Source organism: Diabrotica virgifera, chromosome 6, assembly GCF_917563875.1.
Source record: "Diabrotica virgifera virgifera chromosome 6, PGI_DIABVI_V3a".
Classification (NCBI taxonomy): domain Eukaryota; kingdom Metazoa; phylum Arthropoda; class Insecta; order Coleoptera; family Chrysomelidae; genus Diabrotica; species Diabrotica virgifera.
The window spans coordinates 215,925,483-215,947,292 of NC_065448.1; the positions used below are offsets into that span (position 1 = coordinate 215,925,483).

Below are 21,810 nucleotides of genomic sequence, written 5' to 3' on the forward strand. Positions count from 1 at the left end.
TGTTAAAAAAAGTGTTATTTCAAAGGACAGAGTATGTGTTTTTATTTTGCAATAAACAAATTTATTTATTTATTTCGAAATGTACTAAAACTTAAAATTTGTCAATCATTATCAAAGGTCATTAGAATGCCTAATCAGAGCGAACGTATCCGCTGTCCTGCGCGTAGCACCAAAAATTAATGTTTATTTAAAAAAATACTGACGCCGTGGCAGTTAACCGATTTTAATTTTGCAAATTGCAAATGAAAGGTACAGTGCTCTTTTATATGCAAAAAAAATTCAACTTGCTGTCTGCTTTATTTTCACTGCTGCAACATTTTGAAAAAATGAATTTTTTTGCGAAAGCTGGATTGCAAAATTTATTTTGCAAAATCTATTAAACCAGTCTTAATGAAATTTACAGTATTGTTTTATCATATTATAAAGTTTTTCTGGGTGAAATATGAAGGTCCTAAGTGTAGCATAAATGGTTGAAAAACGTAAAATGCGAATACTTGTTTTTATGGTTTTTTCGAAATTATTGCTATTTTGCAACAAGGGTGACTATTTTTAAGATTTTCAGTTAATCCTATATTGTAGGAAATTTAATTACGCAACTTTTATGTCGGTGCTACTTTTCTTGAAAATGAAAACTTTTAAAGTTAAATTCAAAAAACCAAGAAAAAAATCGAATTTTTCCTTAATTTATTGACATTTTGATTATTTAAACAATGTTCCGGACCTTTTTGAGTGGGAGGATAACTCAAATATTATTATATGAGTTATTTTCAAGCAATTTTTGCAAAAAAATATGAGTCACCTCTCAACATCCAAATGTACTAATATTTTTACAGATGCGCCCTGGTCTATATACCTTATTTTATGTGATACGAACCGTATGTAATCATCAAATCTAATATTCTTCAATTACTGTAATAAAAATTGCCTACTAACCTGTGTTTGAACTCTAAGGACTTTGACTGCGACATGCTTGGTGTCACGTTCAGACTCGATATGACTTAAGGCTGCATTTACCAATTTTTGAACGCCATCAGCTTTGGGATCGATATCAGTAGGGCATCCGGCACATCCAACCTTGGTTTGTACTGGTTCTGGTTCAGGTTCATTGTCAAACTGAAAAAAAGATATCAGTAATAATATTATACATATTTAAATACATTACAGTAAAACCTCGATATAACGGACTAATTGGGGAGAAGGAATGTCAGTTAAAGCCGAAAGTCCGTTATACAAAAATAGAGTTCAAATAAATAAAAAAAATTTATTTTGATAACATGTACCCACTGTATTTAGATACAGTGTACACATTTGTAAATTAAAAAGGTATCAAGTTTTGCGTGCTATTTTTTTACTTCTCTATTTCATCTAAAAACTTTCTGCAATATAAGTACTCATTGAGTTGCCAAAACTATTCACTGATCCATGGGTTGAATAAGCGATGTATTTTTGGTAAAAACAAACAATCAAAGTTGCCATCTTCTGAATGTCAAATATTTTCAGGAGGATAAGCAGGAGCGTTGTCTAAAATCAATATATTTCACCTCTTTCGGCGGTATTTCCTGTTCTTCGCTTGAAATTTTTTCACTGCAAGTACAAATTCTTTAAAAAAAAACCAATTTTTGAAAATGTCTGTGGTGAACCATGCCTTATGAGAGCTATAATATGAAACGAGCAGATGATGCATTATACATATCTTTAACAACTCTAGGTTTGCGAGATTTGGCAACAATTATAGCAGTCAATCGATGCAATCCATCGGCGGCGTTAGCACGCTGATTTTTCTTCCAGAATCCGATTTTTCGTATTTTTTTGCATTCAACTTTTTTTACATTTGATCGAATTTTTTGTCCGTTATATCCGAAGTCTGTTAAATAGAGGTCCGTTATATAGAGGTTTTACTGTATATGATGCCAAAAAACAGCAAACAGCTTAGTTAGAGATAAAAATAACAAAATCATACTGACAGTTTTTCTGATCCAGAAGTTTATTTTACCGCATAATTTAAGCTTTGTTTGTAATGGATGAATCTTCTCTTCTTTTTCTTCTTCTTTAGCGCATTTCTATCCAACGTTGGACATATACTTTCCCCAAATCTCTCCATATCTGTCTGTCCTTGGCTGCGCTTTTCCAGTACGTTCCTGCAGCTTTTACAATATCGTCCTTCCATCACATCTGAGGTCTTCCTCTTCTTTCTGTCCACGGTCTCCAATTTTGTATTTTAGCATTCCATCTTTTATCTTCATGTCTCGCATTGTGGCCCGCAAATCTCCACTTTAACCCTGTTATATATTCTATTACATTTTTTACTTTTGTTTTCTCTTTTATCCATTTGTTTGATTTTCTGTCTTGTAGTTTTATTCCCAACATGGACCTTTCCATTTTTCTTTAAGTTATTTCTATTTTGTTTATGTTGGCCTTTGTTAATGTCCATGTTTCTGAGCCATACGTCATAACAGGAAGGATGTACTGATCAAATATACGGGTTCTTACGTACTGTTGTATCTTTGTGCTTTTTAGTAACCATCTTAACTTTCCAAACTCTGCTCACGCAGCAATCTGATTCTTCTTTGTACTTCAATTTTTGAAGTTATACAGGGTGTCTGCGTAACTTGGAACCATATGGCAAACCTTTTTTAATATCAATTTTACGAAAAAAAGTCATTCTTTATAAAGTGCTCTGCATAGTCTAAAACCGAAGATGCAATCATCAGATATCAAATTTTGTCAACAGTATACGAGGTATGTCAAAAAATATGAATTTCGCTCAAGAGCAAACTACCTTTATATTTCAAAATATCAAAAAATTTTATTATGAAAAGTTATTTGTAATTAAAAACCATATTCAAATATGCAATTCCAGCCTTCTACTTGAAAAAAAAATTTCTGAAATTTTCGTAAATTACCGATTCTGAACATCATTTTTATTTATTAGACATGTAATAACTCTTTTATTAATAATTTTAGGAAAAAAAGTTATTCTTCATAAAAATCTGTGCATGGTCTAAATCTCAAGATGCAACCATCAGTTATCCAAGTTTGTTAATTTTATACGAGGTGTGTCAAATAATATGAATTTAGAAAGAATTATTTCTAAATTCTTTCTAAATTCATATTATGACACACCTCGTATAAAATTAACAAACTTGGATAACTGATGGTTGCATCTTGAGGTTTAGACTATGCACAGATTTTTATGAAGAATAACTTTTTTTCCTGAAATTATTAATAAAAGAGTTATTACATGTCTAATAAATAAAAATGATGTTCGGAATCGGTAATTTAGGAAAATTTCAGAAATTTTTTTTTTTCAAGTAGAAGGCAGTTATTGCACATTTTAATATAATTTTTAATTACAAATAACTTTTCATAATAAAATTTTTTGATATTTTGAAATATAAAGGTAGTTTGCTCTTGAGCGAAATTCATATTTTTTGACATACCTCGTATACTGTTGACAAAATTTGATATCTGATGTTATCATCTTAGGTTTTAGACTATGCAGAGCACTTTATAAAGAATGACTTTTTTTCGTAAAATTGATATTAAAAAAGTTTCCCATATGGTTCCAAGTTACGCAGACCCCTGTCCTTATTTACGATCGAGAGTGAAATTTTATAATACCGGGCGCATGCGCACACAGACAGTATGTAGTTCGTTGCTAATCTTTCAAGATATGTATGTATCAGCGCTGTCAGCGCAAATAAGTCATTAAAAGGATATATTAGTGTTTTTAGTAAATGTATTATTTATTATAATTTTTGTGTCTTTGGATTTGTCTTCCTCGGGAATAAGATATGTTATAATAATAGTAAGTATATTTAAAGTATTTTTGTATACTTCACTTGGTCTATTAAATTTGTCAGTATGTATGAGAAATCTTGTAACCTGTCAAAGCGAAGGGAATATAGGTCAGTGGGAAAGCGTGTGACCGGAGATCGAGAGGTCCCGGGTTCAAATCCCGGACGATTCATATTCTTTTTTTTTAATTTTTGGTATCGTTTTAATAAAAAAATTTTAAAAATGGTAGGTAAGAAAGTTAGTTTAATCTTAATCTAGATATATAAAAGAAAGTCGAGGTTATGTTAGTTACACCATTTATAACTCGAGAACGACTGAACAGATTTTTATGAAATTTTACATGTATATTCTAGCGGACTGGGAATAGGATAATATGGAGTTTCATACCCGTACGTCATAAGGGGGGTTGCCCCCCCTGATATATTTTTTAATTTTTGGAAAAACCGTTTTTTACTATTTTTATGAGATGTAGAAGCAAAAGATACATATAATCCTAAATTTTCAATTTTCTATCTCAGACCGTTATTTTTTAATAGCCATTTAAATATTTTACATCTATATAAAAATTCGCCGGTCGCAGTGTTTGTTACCATACTCCTCCGAAACGAAAGGTGACCGATATTTATGAAATTTTGCAGGTATATTGGACTGTACTGGGAGTAGGTTGCTGTCTATATTTCATACCCGTACGTCATTAGGGGGTTGCCCATGACGCCGTAACTCTCACAATAATGACGTGAAAAATATGAAATTAAGTAGGTAGACTCCTTGCTAGACTAGAATTCCGAGCAGAACCGTACTAAAATTTTTTCTCTAGCACAATCGGTGTCCGAAATACAATATATCAAGCCGTAGCAATATTCTGAGGACAGAAGAACGAGCGACAAATTTCATAGAAGAGAAGTGGAACAGTTTAACTTTGGGACTCAAATTGGACAAAATATGAATTTTTTAATTTTGCAAATTTTCAAAAAATATCTCTAAACGGAACCGTAAGCAGGAGAAAAATTCTGAGCACACGAAAAGAACAAGCAGCAAATTATAAAATTTTATTTAATTTTAATTCATTTTGTTTAATTTTATTTAATTTAAGTATTTTATTTTATTTCATTTTATTAAATTTTATTTATTTTTATTAGACTATATTTTCTTTTATTTAATTTTATTATTATTTTTTAATTTATTTATTATTTTTATTTAATTTTTTTTAGCTTTATTTAATTGTATTTAAGTTAATATGATTTTATTTATTTGTATTTAATTTTATTCAGTTTTATTTATTTTTATTTACGTTTATTCAATTTCATTTAATTTACTTCATTTACTTTTTTATTTAATTTTAATTGAATTTAATTTTATTTAATCAACACCTATAGACTTGGAATCTCCCCGAACCCAATCATTAATAGAGGGTTGTTTTGAATGTAGATATAATAAAGCTGTTATATTCATTATAAGATAAACAAATTTAAGATTGTAACTGTTGCACTACAAACTTTATTTTGTTACTTCTAACTAAACTTTATTATTTCAAACATCATGTGTAATTAATAATTAAAAATAATAATAAAACCTCATTCACATCGAGCAATTTTGTTTATTAATTACGAATTCCTTTTGTTCATTTTAAGTTTATTGTATACAAAAGTTTGTTTTTATCTATTGAGGCAGTACGAAGTCTGCCGGGTCAGCTAGTAATTAAATAAAATACAAATAACCTGTTAAGTATATTTATTTCTTTGAAATTATATAATAGAAGTATAACTTCTTACGTGCGTACAAAGTACACATTCTTTTTTGTAATGGGTGAATGATAGTTAAAAAATCAATAATAACAAAGTGCTACGTAAAATTTAAGCGCGATATTTTCAATACTTTCTTGCGGATGACAAAAGCGTGCCGAAAAATATTTATGAAGGACCCTTTTCTCAATCGTTTAAAATAAAAATTTTCTTTATTGCAAACATAGTATATTGTATCAGTTTATAGTAATTTCTTTGTTACAATTTTAAAGGCATTGAAACTAATATTAAATTTATGGTTTTCAACTTAAAAGGTACATATGGCAACTAATATTTATAAATGTTCGGGCCATATATGACTGGAGAATTAGGAATGAGTTCTAAGTAATACAATTAAATCATTTGATGATAGAATATGAGTCATGTGTTAAGAAAATCAGGTGTGACTAACTACCACAATAAAAATACTACCTACTTTAAATGCTAACAAAATTATACAAAACATCTCAACTCATTGTGAGTTTATATTCTTTATTTCATGTATTGTCTTATGTTAGGCTCAAAGAACCATGGAAAGACAAATGCGGAATAAAATAAACTCAAAAGAACATGGAAAACTCATGGACTCATGGAAAAACAAATATGGAGGATAAAATTGCGAGACAGAAAGAAAAATGGATGAATAAGAAACAAAACAAAAATAACAGTCGTTTTAAAACTATAATAGAGATGAGCTAGACATAAGAAAATTATAAAGAAGGAAAATTAAAAAAAAGAGAGATCAGACGTTGGACACCACATACCGTAAAAAATCGAGAGTTTGGCCGCAAATGAGATGGAATGATTAAGCAAACGGAAGAAAGAGATAAATGGAGACGATTGATATATAGATACAGACTGTTTAGTGTTTTGATTAGATATACCCCAATGAAGGAAGAGCTAAAATCGGCAACATTGCTTATGAGAATGAAGTGCTCAGTTAAGTGGGCAGCGGGGAAGCAGTGTTGTCATTTATAGAGCGTATATCTTCTTCTTCTTCTTTAGTTTATTGGCCTCCACCTACTTGGGTATTTGACCAGCTCATCGTCGCGGAATAAGGGAAAATTCACTTACAATTTGGAGTTATGCTTCTTTTCAAGAGCAATTTTCAGTGCGTCACAAATGATAGAAAAAAAGGTAAATCCGTGATAATATACATTTATAGCATTTATTCTAACATGACATTTTAGTTAAATCTGACAGTTGTCACATCTTATTTGTAATTTGGCATAAAATCAAATCAATTGTGTTTATTGCATTTATAAAATGGTATTTTCTTTGAGTTGTATAGTCTTATAAATTATACAGATTATATTCGTAGATAATATATTATATATTTCGTAAATATTTTTTTTTCGATTGTAGCGCCATCTATCGACAACTAGCATAAATATTATCAATGTCTGTAATCACAGACGTGCCTTTTTTTCTGTCACATCCATCTTAATGAATGCACTGAAAGATGTCTATGAGAAAAAGAATAGCACATTGAACAATTTGCTTCTTCTTCTTCTTCTTCTTAAGTTAATTTAAAACCAAACAGTCTGTATACTAATTAAATATATAGTAAAATAACAAATGCGCTCAAAATAGGCTTTGGAAAAGAGATTATCCCGATATTGGATATAAACATAAACAAATCGCTATTTTTATTTACTTTAACGTATATTTTTCGATTTGTAAAAATATTTTGGATTGGCAATTCATAAGTCTTCGGCAGATAACCTTTATAAACTTGTTTTAAAAAACGTTTATTAACTTAATAGGTGTGTTTTGAATGACATTATTATTCCAATGGATACAAAAAACGAAATATGATAAAATATAATAATATGATAATACATATCATAATAATTATTCGTCTCTTGTTTGGTAACTTTTTGATAATATGTAACAAACCAAGAAACGCTGAATGTTACAAGGAGCACTCCCAAATCATGATTTACAATGTATATACATTGTAAATCCCAAATCATGATTTACAAAGTTTATACATTGTAAATCATGATTCGGGAGTGCTCCTTGTAGCATTAAACGTATTGGGTTTTGTTTATTTCTAGTGCTTCTTTATTGTGATTTTAGTATAGGTGTATTACATGATTTACTAATTAGTCTTGTCGCCAGGGGGGTACAACGGCCTCCTGAATTCAGATGGACTTACTCAAGTTTTTTTTATGTATTTTGACCCGTAGAACACGAATTTTTTGGGTAACAGTTGATCCGGATGTCGATAAGATTGTTATAAACAAAGAACTTGAGGAATCATATAACAGCGACTTTTCGCAAAATAAAACATTTTTTTGTATTTTTGGGGTCATTCTAAGCAAAAAAATGGTTTAATAAGTTTATTCGTAGGATGCATAGTTTTCGACATAAACGCGGTTAAACTTTCAAAAAATCGAAAAACTGCAATTTTTGAACCCGAATAACTTTTGATTAAAAAATAAAATAGCAATTCTGCTTACCGCATTTGAAAGTTCAAGTCAAATTCTATCGGTTTTGATTATTTTCATTATTAAAAATTAATTTTTTTATTGTTAAACAAAGGTATAAACACATAGTGCTTGAATGATGTTTTAAATGTATTTACATTAATTAAAACGCATGCATTGGGCACGGGAAACACTATGTGCTTATAGCTTTGCTTAACAATAAAAAAAATCAATTTTTAGCAATGCAAATAATCAAAACAGATAGAATTTGACTTGAACTTTCAAATGCAGTAAGCAGAATTGCTATTTTATTTTTTGATCAAAAGTTATTCGGGTTCAAAAATTGCAATTTTTCGATTTTTTTGAAAGTTCAACCGCGTTTATCTCGAAAACTATGCATTCTACAAAAAAACTTGTAAGGACATTTTTTGCTTAGTATCACCCAAAAAATACAAGAACATGTTTTGTTTTGAGAAAAATCGCTGTTATGTGATTCCTCAAGTTCTTTGTTTATAACAATCCTCGTAACAATCTTATCGACATCCGGATCAACTGTTACCCAAAAAATTCGTGTTCTACGGGTCAAAATACATAAAAAAACTTGGGTAAGTCCATCTGAATTAAGGAGGCCGTTGTACCCCCCTGGCGACTGGACTAAATAGACCGTCAGATTTCAATAGACGTTCAATCACGATTTTATCCGTTATTCCTTTGAGAGTACTGAAAGATGAAATCAAGAAGAGTAAAATATCTTTGCCTTCTCCAAGATTTTTTTACTGGATCCTTAGCCAATCTGTTCCAGTTTTAAAGCGCCGGAGAGTCGAGTTTTAGTATGATGAGAACATTAGAAACTTTTGACTATATCTTTGTACAATTCTGCAGTATAAACTACCTGATCTAGCTGAATTTAGACAATATGTGCCAATGTGGAGCAAGATACTGAAATAATAATGTGTAACGCAGGGAAGCCACCAAACACATAATAACATAATATAAGTTCGCTCGTGCTAATTTTAAAATTATTTAACAGCCCTCCATAAAAAATTAATGGCCATATTTAAAAATTTTCTAACAAAGAAATTTCAGTTGGCAACATGCATCATTAAAAAGGCTATAAATATAAAAGTAAACTTTACGATTCGCACGATTATAGCCACATACTTCGAGGTTGTGATAAGATCTAGCATGGAAGAGCTATGAATAAATCCTATACTATTTATAGAGTTTAAGAAAGTAAACGTTTACTAGAGTAAAACATAAAAATTATCGGAAAATTGTTTCAGGCAATTAAAATTTGAATAACGCTCTTGAGACATATTGTTCTGAAGCTATATTCATGTTGCACCTTAATACAATTTAATATTTTTATTGGGAGTAAGCCACAATTTTAATTAAAGCAAAAGTGTGGCTTATTCCCTATAAAAATAGTAAACTCCTAAAACATAGCGAGCTCAATAAATTTTTAGGCTAATAACATTCTAAGCTAGTTTGGGATTATGTCGGTACCCTAAATAAGCTAGGAGACAGAGACCGTAGCAAGATTATAGTAGTCTGGGTACCGGGGAACGAGGGTCAACAGCAATGAAAAAGCAGATGAAATGACCAAGGGCGCTGTAAGCTGATAAGGCAGCTGAAGCTAATAGGTTTTGTAGATGATTATGCAGATTCTGTCGTCTAAAAGAAGAAACAGCAGAACACATTTTATGTCAGTACCGAAATCGAAGAAATAATCAAAAACCTAGATACAAAAAAATCACCTGGATACGACCTCATAACAGGACTAGTACTCAAAGAACTATCTGAAGAAGCAATAAAGCTACTAATGTATTATATATACAGTGGATAATCAAATTATTAGTCACCTCAGAAAATTTTACTTTTTGTTTAATGGTATGTAAGTTTTTTCTTTATACGGTCCACTGTTGCCTTTGAAACTTTAAGAAATGGATGCTATCAACTGTTGAAGTGATTAGTGTTGAATAATAAAGTTTTTATTTCTGCTATTTTCCTTGGTGAGATGTCTTTAGCTTTTCCCATGATGTTCTGGTACCACTAGTGTAACGAACGTGCAATGTTTAATAAATTCACAAAAAATAGTACAGCGCTGTCAGAATATCACTAGGGAGCAATGGAAACTCTCAAAGGTTATTATAACTCTAAACACCAAGAATACAAAATAATAAGCACATGAGTTGCAAGCTAGGCTGGACAGCGCTGACAAACAATGGCATATGAGTCACGCATTGCCACTATTGTCAGACTATTTATTGCACTTTCATAAAGTGTAAGAAGATAGTCAAATGGAAACAAACGTAATAATATATTATATAGCTCAAATATATATCCTTTTTGTAAAACATTGAATTTTACTAGGTGGCTCTAATAATTTGATCACCCACTGTATAATGCTGTCCTAAGAATGTGCTACTTTCTCTCCCAATGGAAGGTAGTTCAAATCATCCTAATCCATAAACCCAACAAAGACTCAACCCAACCTTCACCCTATCGCCCTATTAGCCTTCTGCTAAGTACTCCTCCAAAGTGTTTGAAAGACTTCTCCGAAAAAGAATAGACACTGTTATTACAGAAAAACCCCAATACCACATTACCAATTCGGATTTCGAATTGGTTGAAAAATAAGTAATAATAATAATATCGTATGGCATTTTTGCCGGTAGATCCTTTCGGATTGTTCCGGCGCCAATTACATCTTTAACCCTGTTTCAAGTAACTAGTGTTGATGTACACTAGCCTAGAGGGACCGACGCGACGGCTTAACGTGCTCTCCGAGGCACGGTGAAACGGCTCGTATCATTTTTAGATGAAAAATTGATTGTCGTTGGCAGGACTCGAACCTGCATGTTCTGGCGTATGAGGCCAGTGGTCACGCCGTTGAGCTACGGTCGTTCACTGAAAAATAAGCGATTGGTAGGCATTGAGAAGTCGGAAGAAGACGAATTTCATGGTTGAAGAACCTGAGAGAGTGGTTTGGATGCAGCTCGAAACAACTATTTAGAGCTACTGCCTCAAAAATTAAAATAGCTATGATGATTGCCAACCTCCGTAGCGGAGACGGCACCTGAAGAAGAAGGCATTGAGACTTTCCTTCTCTAAAATTTCGTTTCAGTCTCTATTAGTCAAATACTCGATGTCTAATAATGCTGTAAGAGCGACGTGTTTCTTGTCTATGCTCCATTCGAGTCTTGTGTTTAATTGTGAAGCTTCACCTGACTTTCCTTCTTGAAATGCCCATTGCAGTGGGTACAGTAGATGTGCTTGTTGGAGTTACATCTGTTTGCAGTTGCTCTACAGACAGTTTTACATTATGCTATTTTCATGCTAGGCAAGAGCCATGCAAGATAGATCATGCACCTGCGCATGCCCACGCGCTATTTCCATGCAATTCCTGTGCTAGACGAAAAATTAAAACATGTTCTATTTTTCATGCTATTTTGATGCAAGTTGTCAAATTTCATGTTGCCAATATAACAAAATTTAAAATTTAGAATAAAACTTAACCTTATTGTGTAAATTTAAATGTTATTTATTGGAAGTAATAATAATTTGTGATTGAAACTTGAATATATTTTTAATGTTGGACTGAAATTTCCAGCTAAAATATCTAAAGTTAATGTTTTGGTATATTTCTTTTGTTGGCAACATGAAAGTGATATCAAAAATTGCACAGAAATAGCTCTGATATAAAAAGGTCAGGCTAGACAAGAGATAATATGCCATGCAAGACGGACTTGCATAGCATAAGACTTGCATAGCCTTGATTTAAAGCTGCTTTACTAATTGATTGCGGTCTTTCACCTTGTGGTTTCTAATATGGTAACATGGAATTCCTTATTCATATTCAGCTATTATCCTCTAAATGGTCTTAGGTCAGAAAATGTTAACAATTTGACGTTTAGGCCACTGTCCCATTAATATGCTCTGTTTTTTAAACCAGGAGGAGTAATTCAAATTCACCGCGCCGTAATGCTTGTCTGTAATTGGTCCAACCTCAGGCAAGTTTACTATAAAATTTTTACACTATTGGCATTTCATAGGTAAATTCAGTTATATCGGCGATGTTTTGTGTTTTCTATGCTATTCCTTTAATTTTTAGATTTTTAGTCTGCATTTATATAAAAAACAGTTGTTTTTAGAATTCTTTATAATATAATATTTATGGATTACCGTCGAAGGCCAACATGATCAACCAAAAAAGAAGATATTTTGGTGGTTTTTCTACTGACATTATTGGGAGTGAATCTATCTTTTGAGTTTGCTCCTTCTAGTTTAAAAACAGGGTATAGATATTCTTGCAAATTTCTACTAACTTATGACGTCGCAACATAAATTATCTGAATTTTTAGCAAGTGTCAACATAATGTGTATCATTAATAACATAAACGTCAGTTTTATATTGATAAAAATTTTTGGCAAAACTTTTTTACAATTGTCGCCATAAAATTTATGATAAAACATCGCATTTCAATGATTCTATTTGTATATATTTTCTTATTAGGTCTGGATCCCGCGTATGAAAAAAAAGTTGATTAATAGCAAGCTGAAAATTTGTTAATAGCTTAAGGGTGTCTAGTCGGATAAACTTTGATATATGGGAACACTGGAACAGGGGCAGTTTTAATTGTGGAACAGGTTAAAAATTTGGAACGGTCAGACCACGAAAACGGCACATTTATTTTGTCCGAAAGAATAGACTTAAACTCTCCGAACAGAGATTAAACTCTCATGCAAAAATCAGACTGCTATTTATCACCTGTCATAATTCTTGTCATTTGACATATTCTACATGTTCCGCTCAATGAATCGCCCATTTGGTGAAAAATAGCAGTCTGATTTTTGTATGAGAGTTTAAACTCTGTTCGGAGAGTTTAAGTCTGTTCTGTAGGACAAAATACATGTGACGTTTTCATTGTCTGACCGTTCCAAATTTTTAACCTGTTCCACAATTAAAACTTCCCCTGTTCCAGTGTTCCCATATATCAAAGTTTGTCTGACTAGACACCCTTAAGCTATTAACAAATTTTCAGCTTGCTATTAATCAACTTTTTTTTCATACGCGGGATCCAGACCTATATTTAGTAAAGGCAAATCATGTGTTTGTTTTATGATCTCGGCGTTTTGTGATTCCGGTTTTAATCGTGTTATAAATTGTGTATTTAACCTCTTTAGTAGTAAATGTACATTTTTGAGTCGCATCATTTTTAAACCTAAATCAACCCCACCAAAGGTTATCGGTGTTAAGGATTTCTGATAACAAGTGTGTCTTGTTGATATACGTTTCATACAACAATTGCTCGGTGCATATTTGGATCGTTTCTCCATCCTCAAAAATATAAATATTACGTACTATATATTTCATTTATTTAATATATTTAACGTGTTCTTTTAGTAATGTAAAAGTGTAACTTCCTTATTAGCCCAATCAGGGAACACAAAATTTTACGAAAACTTCCAAAAAAATAAAGGAAGGATGAAAATTTGGGAATAGGTAGTTGAAATTGTCTATTATTATACAGGGTGTCCAGAAACTCTACCGACAAACGAAGACAAGAGATTCTTCAAATAATTTTAAGACAATTTAACCAAATTCACCTAGTCCGAAAATGCTTCCTAAGGGAGCTAGAGCTCTTTGAAGATGGCGTCATGTAATTAGTTTTTCTTAAATATCTCCAGAACGCTTCTATTTAGAAAAGCGAAAATTGGTATACTTATTTACTTTCCAGAAATAAGTCGATTCCATACATTGCGAATTTCTAGTACCGGTCATAGGCGTCCGTTTTGGGTTGGGCAACGGTTATTTTATCGCCTAACTTTTTTGTCTTTAATTTTTAAGCATTTTTGACTCTGAATTATTAAATTGTGATGTATTCTAGTACTAAAAGGTACTCTCACTTTAAGTCGATAGGATACACCGTTTTCTAAAAAAATCGTTTTGAAAATTTTTTGTTCCTTGAATTTCAAAAAAAAGTTTCAAAAAAAAACTATTTAGAAAGATGAAAACTGGTACATTTATTTATATTCCAGAGATTAATCGATTTCATTAATGGCGAATTTCTAGTACCGGTCATAGGCGTCCGTTTTGGGTAGGTCAACAGTTCTTTTATAGCATAACTTTATTGTCTTTAATTTTTAAGTATTTTTGACACTAGATTATTCAATTATGACATATTCGAGTATTAAAAGTTACTTTTGCTTTAAGTTGGTGAAATACATCGTGACTCTGAATTATTAAATTGTGATGTATTCTAGTACTAAAAGGTACTCTCACTTTAAGTCGATAGGATACACCGTTTTCTAAAAAAATCGTTTGGAAATTTTTTGTTCCTTGAATTTCAAAAAAAGTTTCAAAAAAAAACTATTTAGAAAGATGAAAACTGGTACATTTATTTATATTCCAGAGATTAATCGATTTCATTAATGGCGAATTTCTAGTACCGGTCATAGGCGTCCGTTTTGGGTAGGTCAACAGTTCTTTTATAGCATAACTTTATTGTCTTTAATTTTTAAGTATTTTTGACACTAGATTATTCAATTATGACATATTCGAGTATTAAAAGTTACTTTTGCTTTAAGTTGGTGAAATACATCGTTTTTTTCTTAATTTTTTTCAATTTTTTTTCAAATTCCCAAAACTACAATTCTAGAAAACGGTGTGTCCTACCGACTTAAAGTAAGAGTATCTTTTAGTACTAGAATACATCACAATTTAATAATCCAGTATCAATAATGCTGAAAAGTTGAAGACAAAAAAGTTATGCGATAAAATAACCGTTGCTCTACCCAAAACGGACGCCTATGACAGGTACTAGAAATTCGCAATGGATGGAATCGATTCATTTCTGGAAAGTAAATATGTGTACAAATTTTCGTTTTTCTAAATAGAAGCGTTCTGGAGGTATTTAAGAAAAATTAATTACATGGCGCCATCTTCAAAGAGCTCTAGCTCCCTTAATAAGCATTTTCGGACTAGGTGAATTGGGTTAAATTGTCTTAAAATTATCTGAGGAATCTCCTGTCTTCGTTTGTCGGTAGAGTTTCTGGACACCCTGTAGAAGAAAAAGTTTACAATTCTAAATCCCCTCCATTTTACAAAAATTGGGAAATACGGGGTGAAAAATATTTTCTCGGGAGTGAAAAAATATACGTTAAAACTAGGTCCGGTATTGGATAAAATGACTAAATCTAAGCAACTCTTGTTCTATCTACTAAGTCAATAATTTTCGAGTTATTTGCGAGTGAATATGTTCATTTTTGCCAAAAAAAAACATGTTTTTGGACGGTTTTTTGCAGATAACTCAAAAAGTAATTATCTTACCGAAAAAAATATTCTTAGTAAAAATATAGCTTATAAAAAATTTAAAAAAATAGTGTACGCGTGAGGTCTGCAGACTCAGAAGAAGCAGAGTTGTAGCTAATGAAAAGTAGGTTCTTCTTCGTCAAATTCCAAATCGAATATTTCAATGTGAAATAACAAAAAAACAGAGCACTTTTCGGGGAAACTTCATTACAACTTTTTTAAAGTGTTTAAAAAAAAGGTTTATTTTTGTTTTTTTTTTAAACTTCAAACATTAAAAATAAGTGAGTTACGCTCAAAATATTATTAGTCCCTTTTATTTTTTGGTACAAAAATCGCGAAAATCACCCCCTAATTAGCTTCCCAAATAAAATTAATCACTACCGCTTCACAAGTTACTTTACTTATAGTCTAAGAGCTAGTGAACCCTCCGACTAACGTTCGTCCTGTAAGGCTAGAAATTTTTCTAGTGATAATTCATAGCACACCAAGGCTAAAAACCATGACCTGGCAGGCCTCAGCGGTGCACTTGTATCTACCAAGTGTATCGAAAAGTGCAAATTTAGGAGGTAAAATAAACTTTCTCCTGTAAGGTTTAAATTTAAGTATGTGTTTGAGTGAGTCATTTAGAAGAAATATGTACAATGACAGGCGATTCTGAAGAGCATAAGACCTTGCCAGGCGAGGGGAAAGATTAGGGGTTTTTCCTAAAATTATTCTTTTTGCATCGAACAAATTTTTTTTAGGTTTTTTGAATCATTCCAAACAGAAAACGTCTTTAGTGATTTTTCTCTTAAGTTAATAGTTTTTGTTATATAAGCGATTGAAAATTTTGAAAATTGCGAAATCGGCCATTTTTAACCTTAAATCGGACATACTTAAGTTGGAAACATATGGGAAACTTTTTTATTATTAATTTTACGAAAAAAAGTTATTCTTTATAAAAAGTTCTGCATGCCCCAAAACCTAAGATTAAATCATCCGATATCAAATTTTCTCAATATTATACGAGGTATGTCAAAAAATATGAATTTCGGTCAAGGGTAAAGTACCTTTATTTCTCTCAATATCGAAAATTCTCATAAAAAAAAGTTGTTTGGAATTAAAAACTAAGATCAAATATGCAATTACATGCTTCTAATTAAAAAAAAAAATTTTTTTCTCAAATTTATGGATACCCAACATTGTTTTTAATTACAAATATGATAACTCGTTTATTATTCCTTTTACGAAAAAAAGTTATTCTTCATAAAAAGCTTTACATGGTCTAAAATCTAAGACACAACCATGATATATCAACTTTTATTAATTTTATACGAGGTGTGTCAAAAAATATGAAATTCGCTCAAGATTATAGTACCTTTATATTTCAGATTATTTCAATTAGAAGGATGTAATTGCATATTGAAACATAGTTTTTAATTCTAAACAACTTTTTTAATATCCGTTTTCAATATTGTGAAAAATAAAGGTACTTTACTCTTGAGTGAAATTCATATTTTTTGACATACCTCGTATAAAATTAATAAAATGTGATATCTGATGGTTGCATATTCGGTCTTAGGACATACAGAGCTTTTTATAAAGAATACCTTTTTTTCGTAAAAGTAATAATAAAAGAGTTATCGTATGTGTAATAAATAAAAACGAAGTTAGTATCAATAAATTTGAGAAAAATCTGGAAAATATTTTTTTCAAATTAGAAGCATGTTATTGCATATTTGATCTTAGTTTTTATTTCCAAACAACTTTTCATAATAACAATTTTCGATATTGAGAGAAATAAAGGTACTTTACTCTTGAACGAAGTTCATATTTTTTGACATACCTCGTATAATATTGACAAAATTTGATATCTGATGATTAAATCTTAGGTTTTAGAGCATGCAGAACTTTTTATGAAGAATAACTTTTTTTCGTAAAATGAATAACAAAAAAGTTTCCCATATGTTTCCAACTTAAGTAGACACGCTGTATATCTAAAAATTTCAATGTTGCCAAGGTACGTAGATATTCTTTAAACATTGATTGATGAAATCCCGAAGAGTTTTTTGCAATAAAATATCCAAAACCCCTTTGTTTTTTTAATTGCTAATCAAGCGGGTGCGACACTGTAGTATAAGTGAGGACGTTTGAGTTTGCATAAATTCATTATCTCTAGAATGATTTTTATTTTTAAATGAGGACTTTTTGGCATATACATAATACTAGTGACGTCATCCATCTGGGCGTGATGACGTAATCGATGATTTTTTTAAATAAGAGTAGAGGTTGTGTGATAGCTCATTTGAAAGGTTATTTAATTCTCTATTCAGTAATATAAACATTAACATAATTATTTATACAGGGTGTACAAAAAAAATTTTTCTTCTATTTGTCAAATTTAATCAAAGTTAATTTAATAAAAAAAAAAATTTGTACACCCTGTATAAATAATTATGTTAATGTTTATATTACTGAATAGAGAATTAAATAACCTTTCAAATGAGCTATCACGCAACCCCTACTCTCATTTAAAAAAATCATCGATTACGTCATCACGCTCAGATAGATGACGTCACTAGTAGTGTATATATATATGCCAAAAAGTCCTAATTTAAAAATAAAAATCGACCTGTCTGAGGATTTCTCTTGAAATTTGTCCATTCTCGAGATAATGAATTTATGCAAACTCAAACGTCCTCACTTATACTACAGTGTCGCACCCGCTTGATAAGCAATTAAAAAAACAAAGGTGTTTTCGATATTTTATTGCAAAAATCTCTTCATGATTTCATCAATCAATGTTTAAAGAATATCTACGTATCTTGGCAACATTGAAATTTTTAGATAAATGTCCGATTTAGGGTTAAAAATTGCCGATTTCGCAATTTTCAATCGCTTATATAACAAAAACTATTAACTTAAGAGAAAAATCACTAAAAACGTTTTCTGTTTGGAATGATTCAAAAAACCTAAAAAAAAATTGTTCGATGCAAAAAGAATAATTTTAGGAAAACCCCTAATCTTTCCCCTCGCCTGGCAAGGTCTTATGCTCTTCAGAATCGCCTGTCATTGTACACATTTGTTCTAAATGACTTACTCAAACACATACTTAAATTTAAACCTTACAGGAGAAAGTTTATTTTACCCCCTAAATTTGCACTTTTCGATTCACCTGGTAGATACACGTGCACCACTGAGGCCTGCCAGGTCATGGTTTTTAGCCTTGGTGTGCTATGAATTATCACTAGAAAAATTTCTAGCCTTACAGGACGACCGTTAGTCGGAGGGTTCACTAGCTCTTAGACTATTATGTATTGTTTATAAGTATTATCTATAAGTTTCATTTGTTCAAAGTGCTCATTTTTGAAAAAAATTGGGTTTAAAATAAAGCATTTTTTAATTTTGCAAAAAATGGAATTGTTCATGGAATTAACTTAAATATTATTAGTAGTACCAAAAATCTTAAAGAGTATTAATATGTACGTTTTGTTTTTCTGAATATGTTTGCTTTTTTGTTTTCTTGTTAGACAAAAATTGGTTATGTTATGGCTGTTCAAAATTTGCCTAAACTCATGATTAGTTACTCGTTCAAACCATTTTAACTACAGCTTTTATAAAAAAATAAGCACTTTGAACCGATGAAACTTACAGATCATATAAATAATACATAAGCAAAGTAACTTGTGAAGTGGTAATGATAAAATTTATTTGTGATGCTAATTAGTGGGCGATTTTAGCGATTTTCTTACCAAAAAATAAAAGGTACCAACACTATTTTGAGCGTAACTCACTTACATTACTTTTAATGTTACCTTTTAATATTAGTTTAAAAAAAAAACAAAAATAACCCTTTTTTTCAACACTTTAAAAAAATTGAAATGAATTTTCCCCGAAAATTTTTGTGTTATTTCACATTGAAATATTCGATTTGGAATTTGATGAAGAAGAACCTACATTTCATTAGCTACAACTCTGCTTCTGCTGGGTCTACAGACCTCAAACATACACTATTTTTTTTTAGTTTTTTACAAGCTATATTTTTGCTAAGAATATTTTTTTCGCTCAAATACTTACTTTTTGAGTTATCTCCGAAAAACCGTCCAAAAACATGTTTTTTTCTGTTAAAAATTAACATATTCACTTGCAAATAACTCGAAAAGTATTGACTTAGGGAAAAAACTCTATAGAACAAAAGTTGCTTAGAATTAGTCATTTTATCCAATTCCGGGCTTATTTTGAATGTATATTTTTCACCTTTGAGAGGAGGGTATTATGTAGATGGAGGGATGTAGAATTGTAAACTTTTTCTTATATAATAATAGACAATTTGAACTACCTATTCCCAAATTTTCATCCTTCCTTTATTTTTTTGGGGGTCAGAATGTTCTTTGATCGGGCTATATTATAAAATCACATCTGCTTTTTCACTGTTTCGCTGTTATTTGTTTTTCACGTTTTAGCTAGTCGAATGGAAGCTGTTCTTTTTGACTTGAATATTTGCAAACAAAACGTGACGGTACAGAAATTTACCCAACTAACGGCATATTTTTCGGTAGAACATATTTTCGGATACATATTTAAAGTAAATAATAAAGCGCTAATAATTAATTTTATTTGGGGTACTAAATAGGGGGAGACTTTCACGATCTTTTTTACCAAAAAAGGGGGCCAACTTTATTTTGAAAGTAACTCGCTTAGTTTTGATGCTAGAAACTTTTATAAAGAACAAAAATAAAGCTTTTTTTAACATTTAAAAAAGTTTTAATGAGTTTTCCCCGAAAAGAGATTTGGAATTGGACGAATAAGAACAATTTTTCATGAGCTACAACTTTGCTTTTACTGTGTCGATAGACTTTATCAATACACCATTCTATTTGTTTTTTTATAAGCTACATTTTTGTTAAAAATTTCGATAATTTTTCGATATTTAATTCGATAAAATACTTATTTTTTGAGTTATTGGCGAAAAACCGCCTGAAAACTTATTTTTTTGTTGAAAAATAAACAATTTCACTCGCACATAATTCGAAAATTGTTGACTTAGATAAGGAATCTCTATAGAACCAACAATGATCCTAAGGGGGGGTTACAACTACTGGATGGTCTCTGGGGGTATGGAATAGTAATGGTGTTAAGCGTATAGAGCTCAAAGTACAACCAAATGAGGCGGTTATAACCCCCCAAACCCCCCCTGGTTACGCCTATGTATAGAACAAAAGTTGCTTATAATTAGTCAATTCATCCATTTCCGGACTTAATAAACGTATGTTTTTCACCCCCGAGAAGGGGTGACTTTCACCCCGCAAGTGAAAGTAAATCCGTTGTGACGCTGATAATTACATTTAAAAACTGTCATTTACTGGGCTATTAGTATATTCATGTATTGTTTATGACAACCTGGACATAGTCCAGAAAGCCACTGCGCATCCGATAGGAAAAATATTCTAATTCGGATTTTTTGCACAATCTTACTCAAAAAGGACCCCTTTTAACAAATTTGCATGTTGCCAGGACCAAAAGTTGGTCAAAAAATTTTTAAACGTTTTTTTTTGTTTTTTTCCTAAAATTATTTTTTTTGCATTTAACAAATTTTTTTTAGGTTTTTTGGATCATTCCAAACAGAAAAGGTCTTTAGTGACGTTTCTCTAAAGTTGATAGTTTTTGACAAATAAGCGATTAAAAATTGAAAAATTGCGAAATCGGCCATTTTTAACCCTCAAAAACTATGTGAAAAACTGAAAATTTGAATGTTGCCAAGGTAGGTAGATATTCTTTAAACATCGATTGATGAAATCCCGAAGAGTTTTTTGCAATACAATATCAAAAAACCCTTTGTTTTTTAATTGCCAATCAAGCGTGCGCGACACTATTTTCCACCGTTGCATGTGTATACAGTATGGTGCAAATGAAAGGAATAAATTCGTTATTTCGTAAACCGGTGACTTTAAGAAAAATCCCAAAACAGGTCGGTTTTTATTTTTAAGTTATGATATTGTGGCATATATAGTATACTAGTGACGTCATCCATCTGGGCGTGATGACGTAATCGATGATTTTTTTAAATGAGAATACGGGTCGTGTGCTGGCTCATTTGAAAGGTTCTTCAATTCTCTATTCAGTAATATAAACATGTACATAATTATTTATACAGGGTGTCCAAAAAATTTTTATTAAATTAAATCATTTGGCAAATTGACAAAAAAATTAAATTATTGGACACCCTGTATAAATAATTATGTAAATGTTTATATTACTGAATAGAGAATTGAAGAACCTTTCAAATGAGCTAGCACACGACCCCTATTCTCATTTAAAAAAATCATCGATTACGTCATCACGCCCAGATGGATGACGTCACTAGTATACCATATATGTCACAATATCATAACTTAAAAATAAAAATCGACCTGTTTCGGGATTTTTCCTTAAAGTCGCCGGTTTACGAAATAACGAATTTATTCCTTTCATTTGCACCATACTGCATACACATGCAACGGTGAAA

General features: G+C 31.0%; 1 protein-coding gene across 5 annotated transcripts in view; it reads right to left on the reverse strand.

Annotated features, from left to right (window-relative positions):
- The window catches only part of LOC126887224 (uncharacterized), a 158,959-nt gene that overhangs the window by 120,213 nt on the left and 16,936 nt on the right, over window positions 1–21,810 (reverse strand). For all 5 annotated transcript variants that reach the window (XM_050654626.1, XM_050654628.1, XM_050654629.1 and 2 more), the window contains exon 2: window positions 934–1,113. In XM_050654626.1, coding sequence (XP_050510583.1) covers window positions 934–1,113 — 180 coding nt within the window. The remainder of the gene's footprint in view (window positions 1–933; window positions 1,114–21,810) is intronic.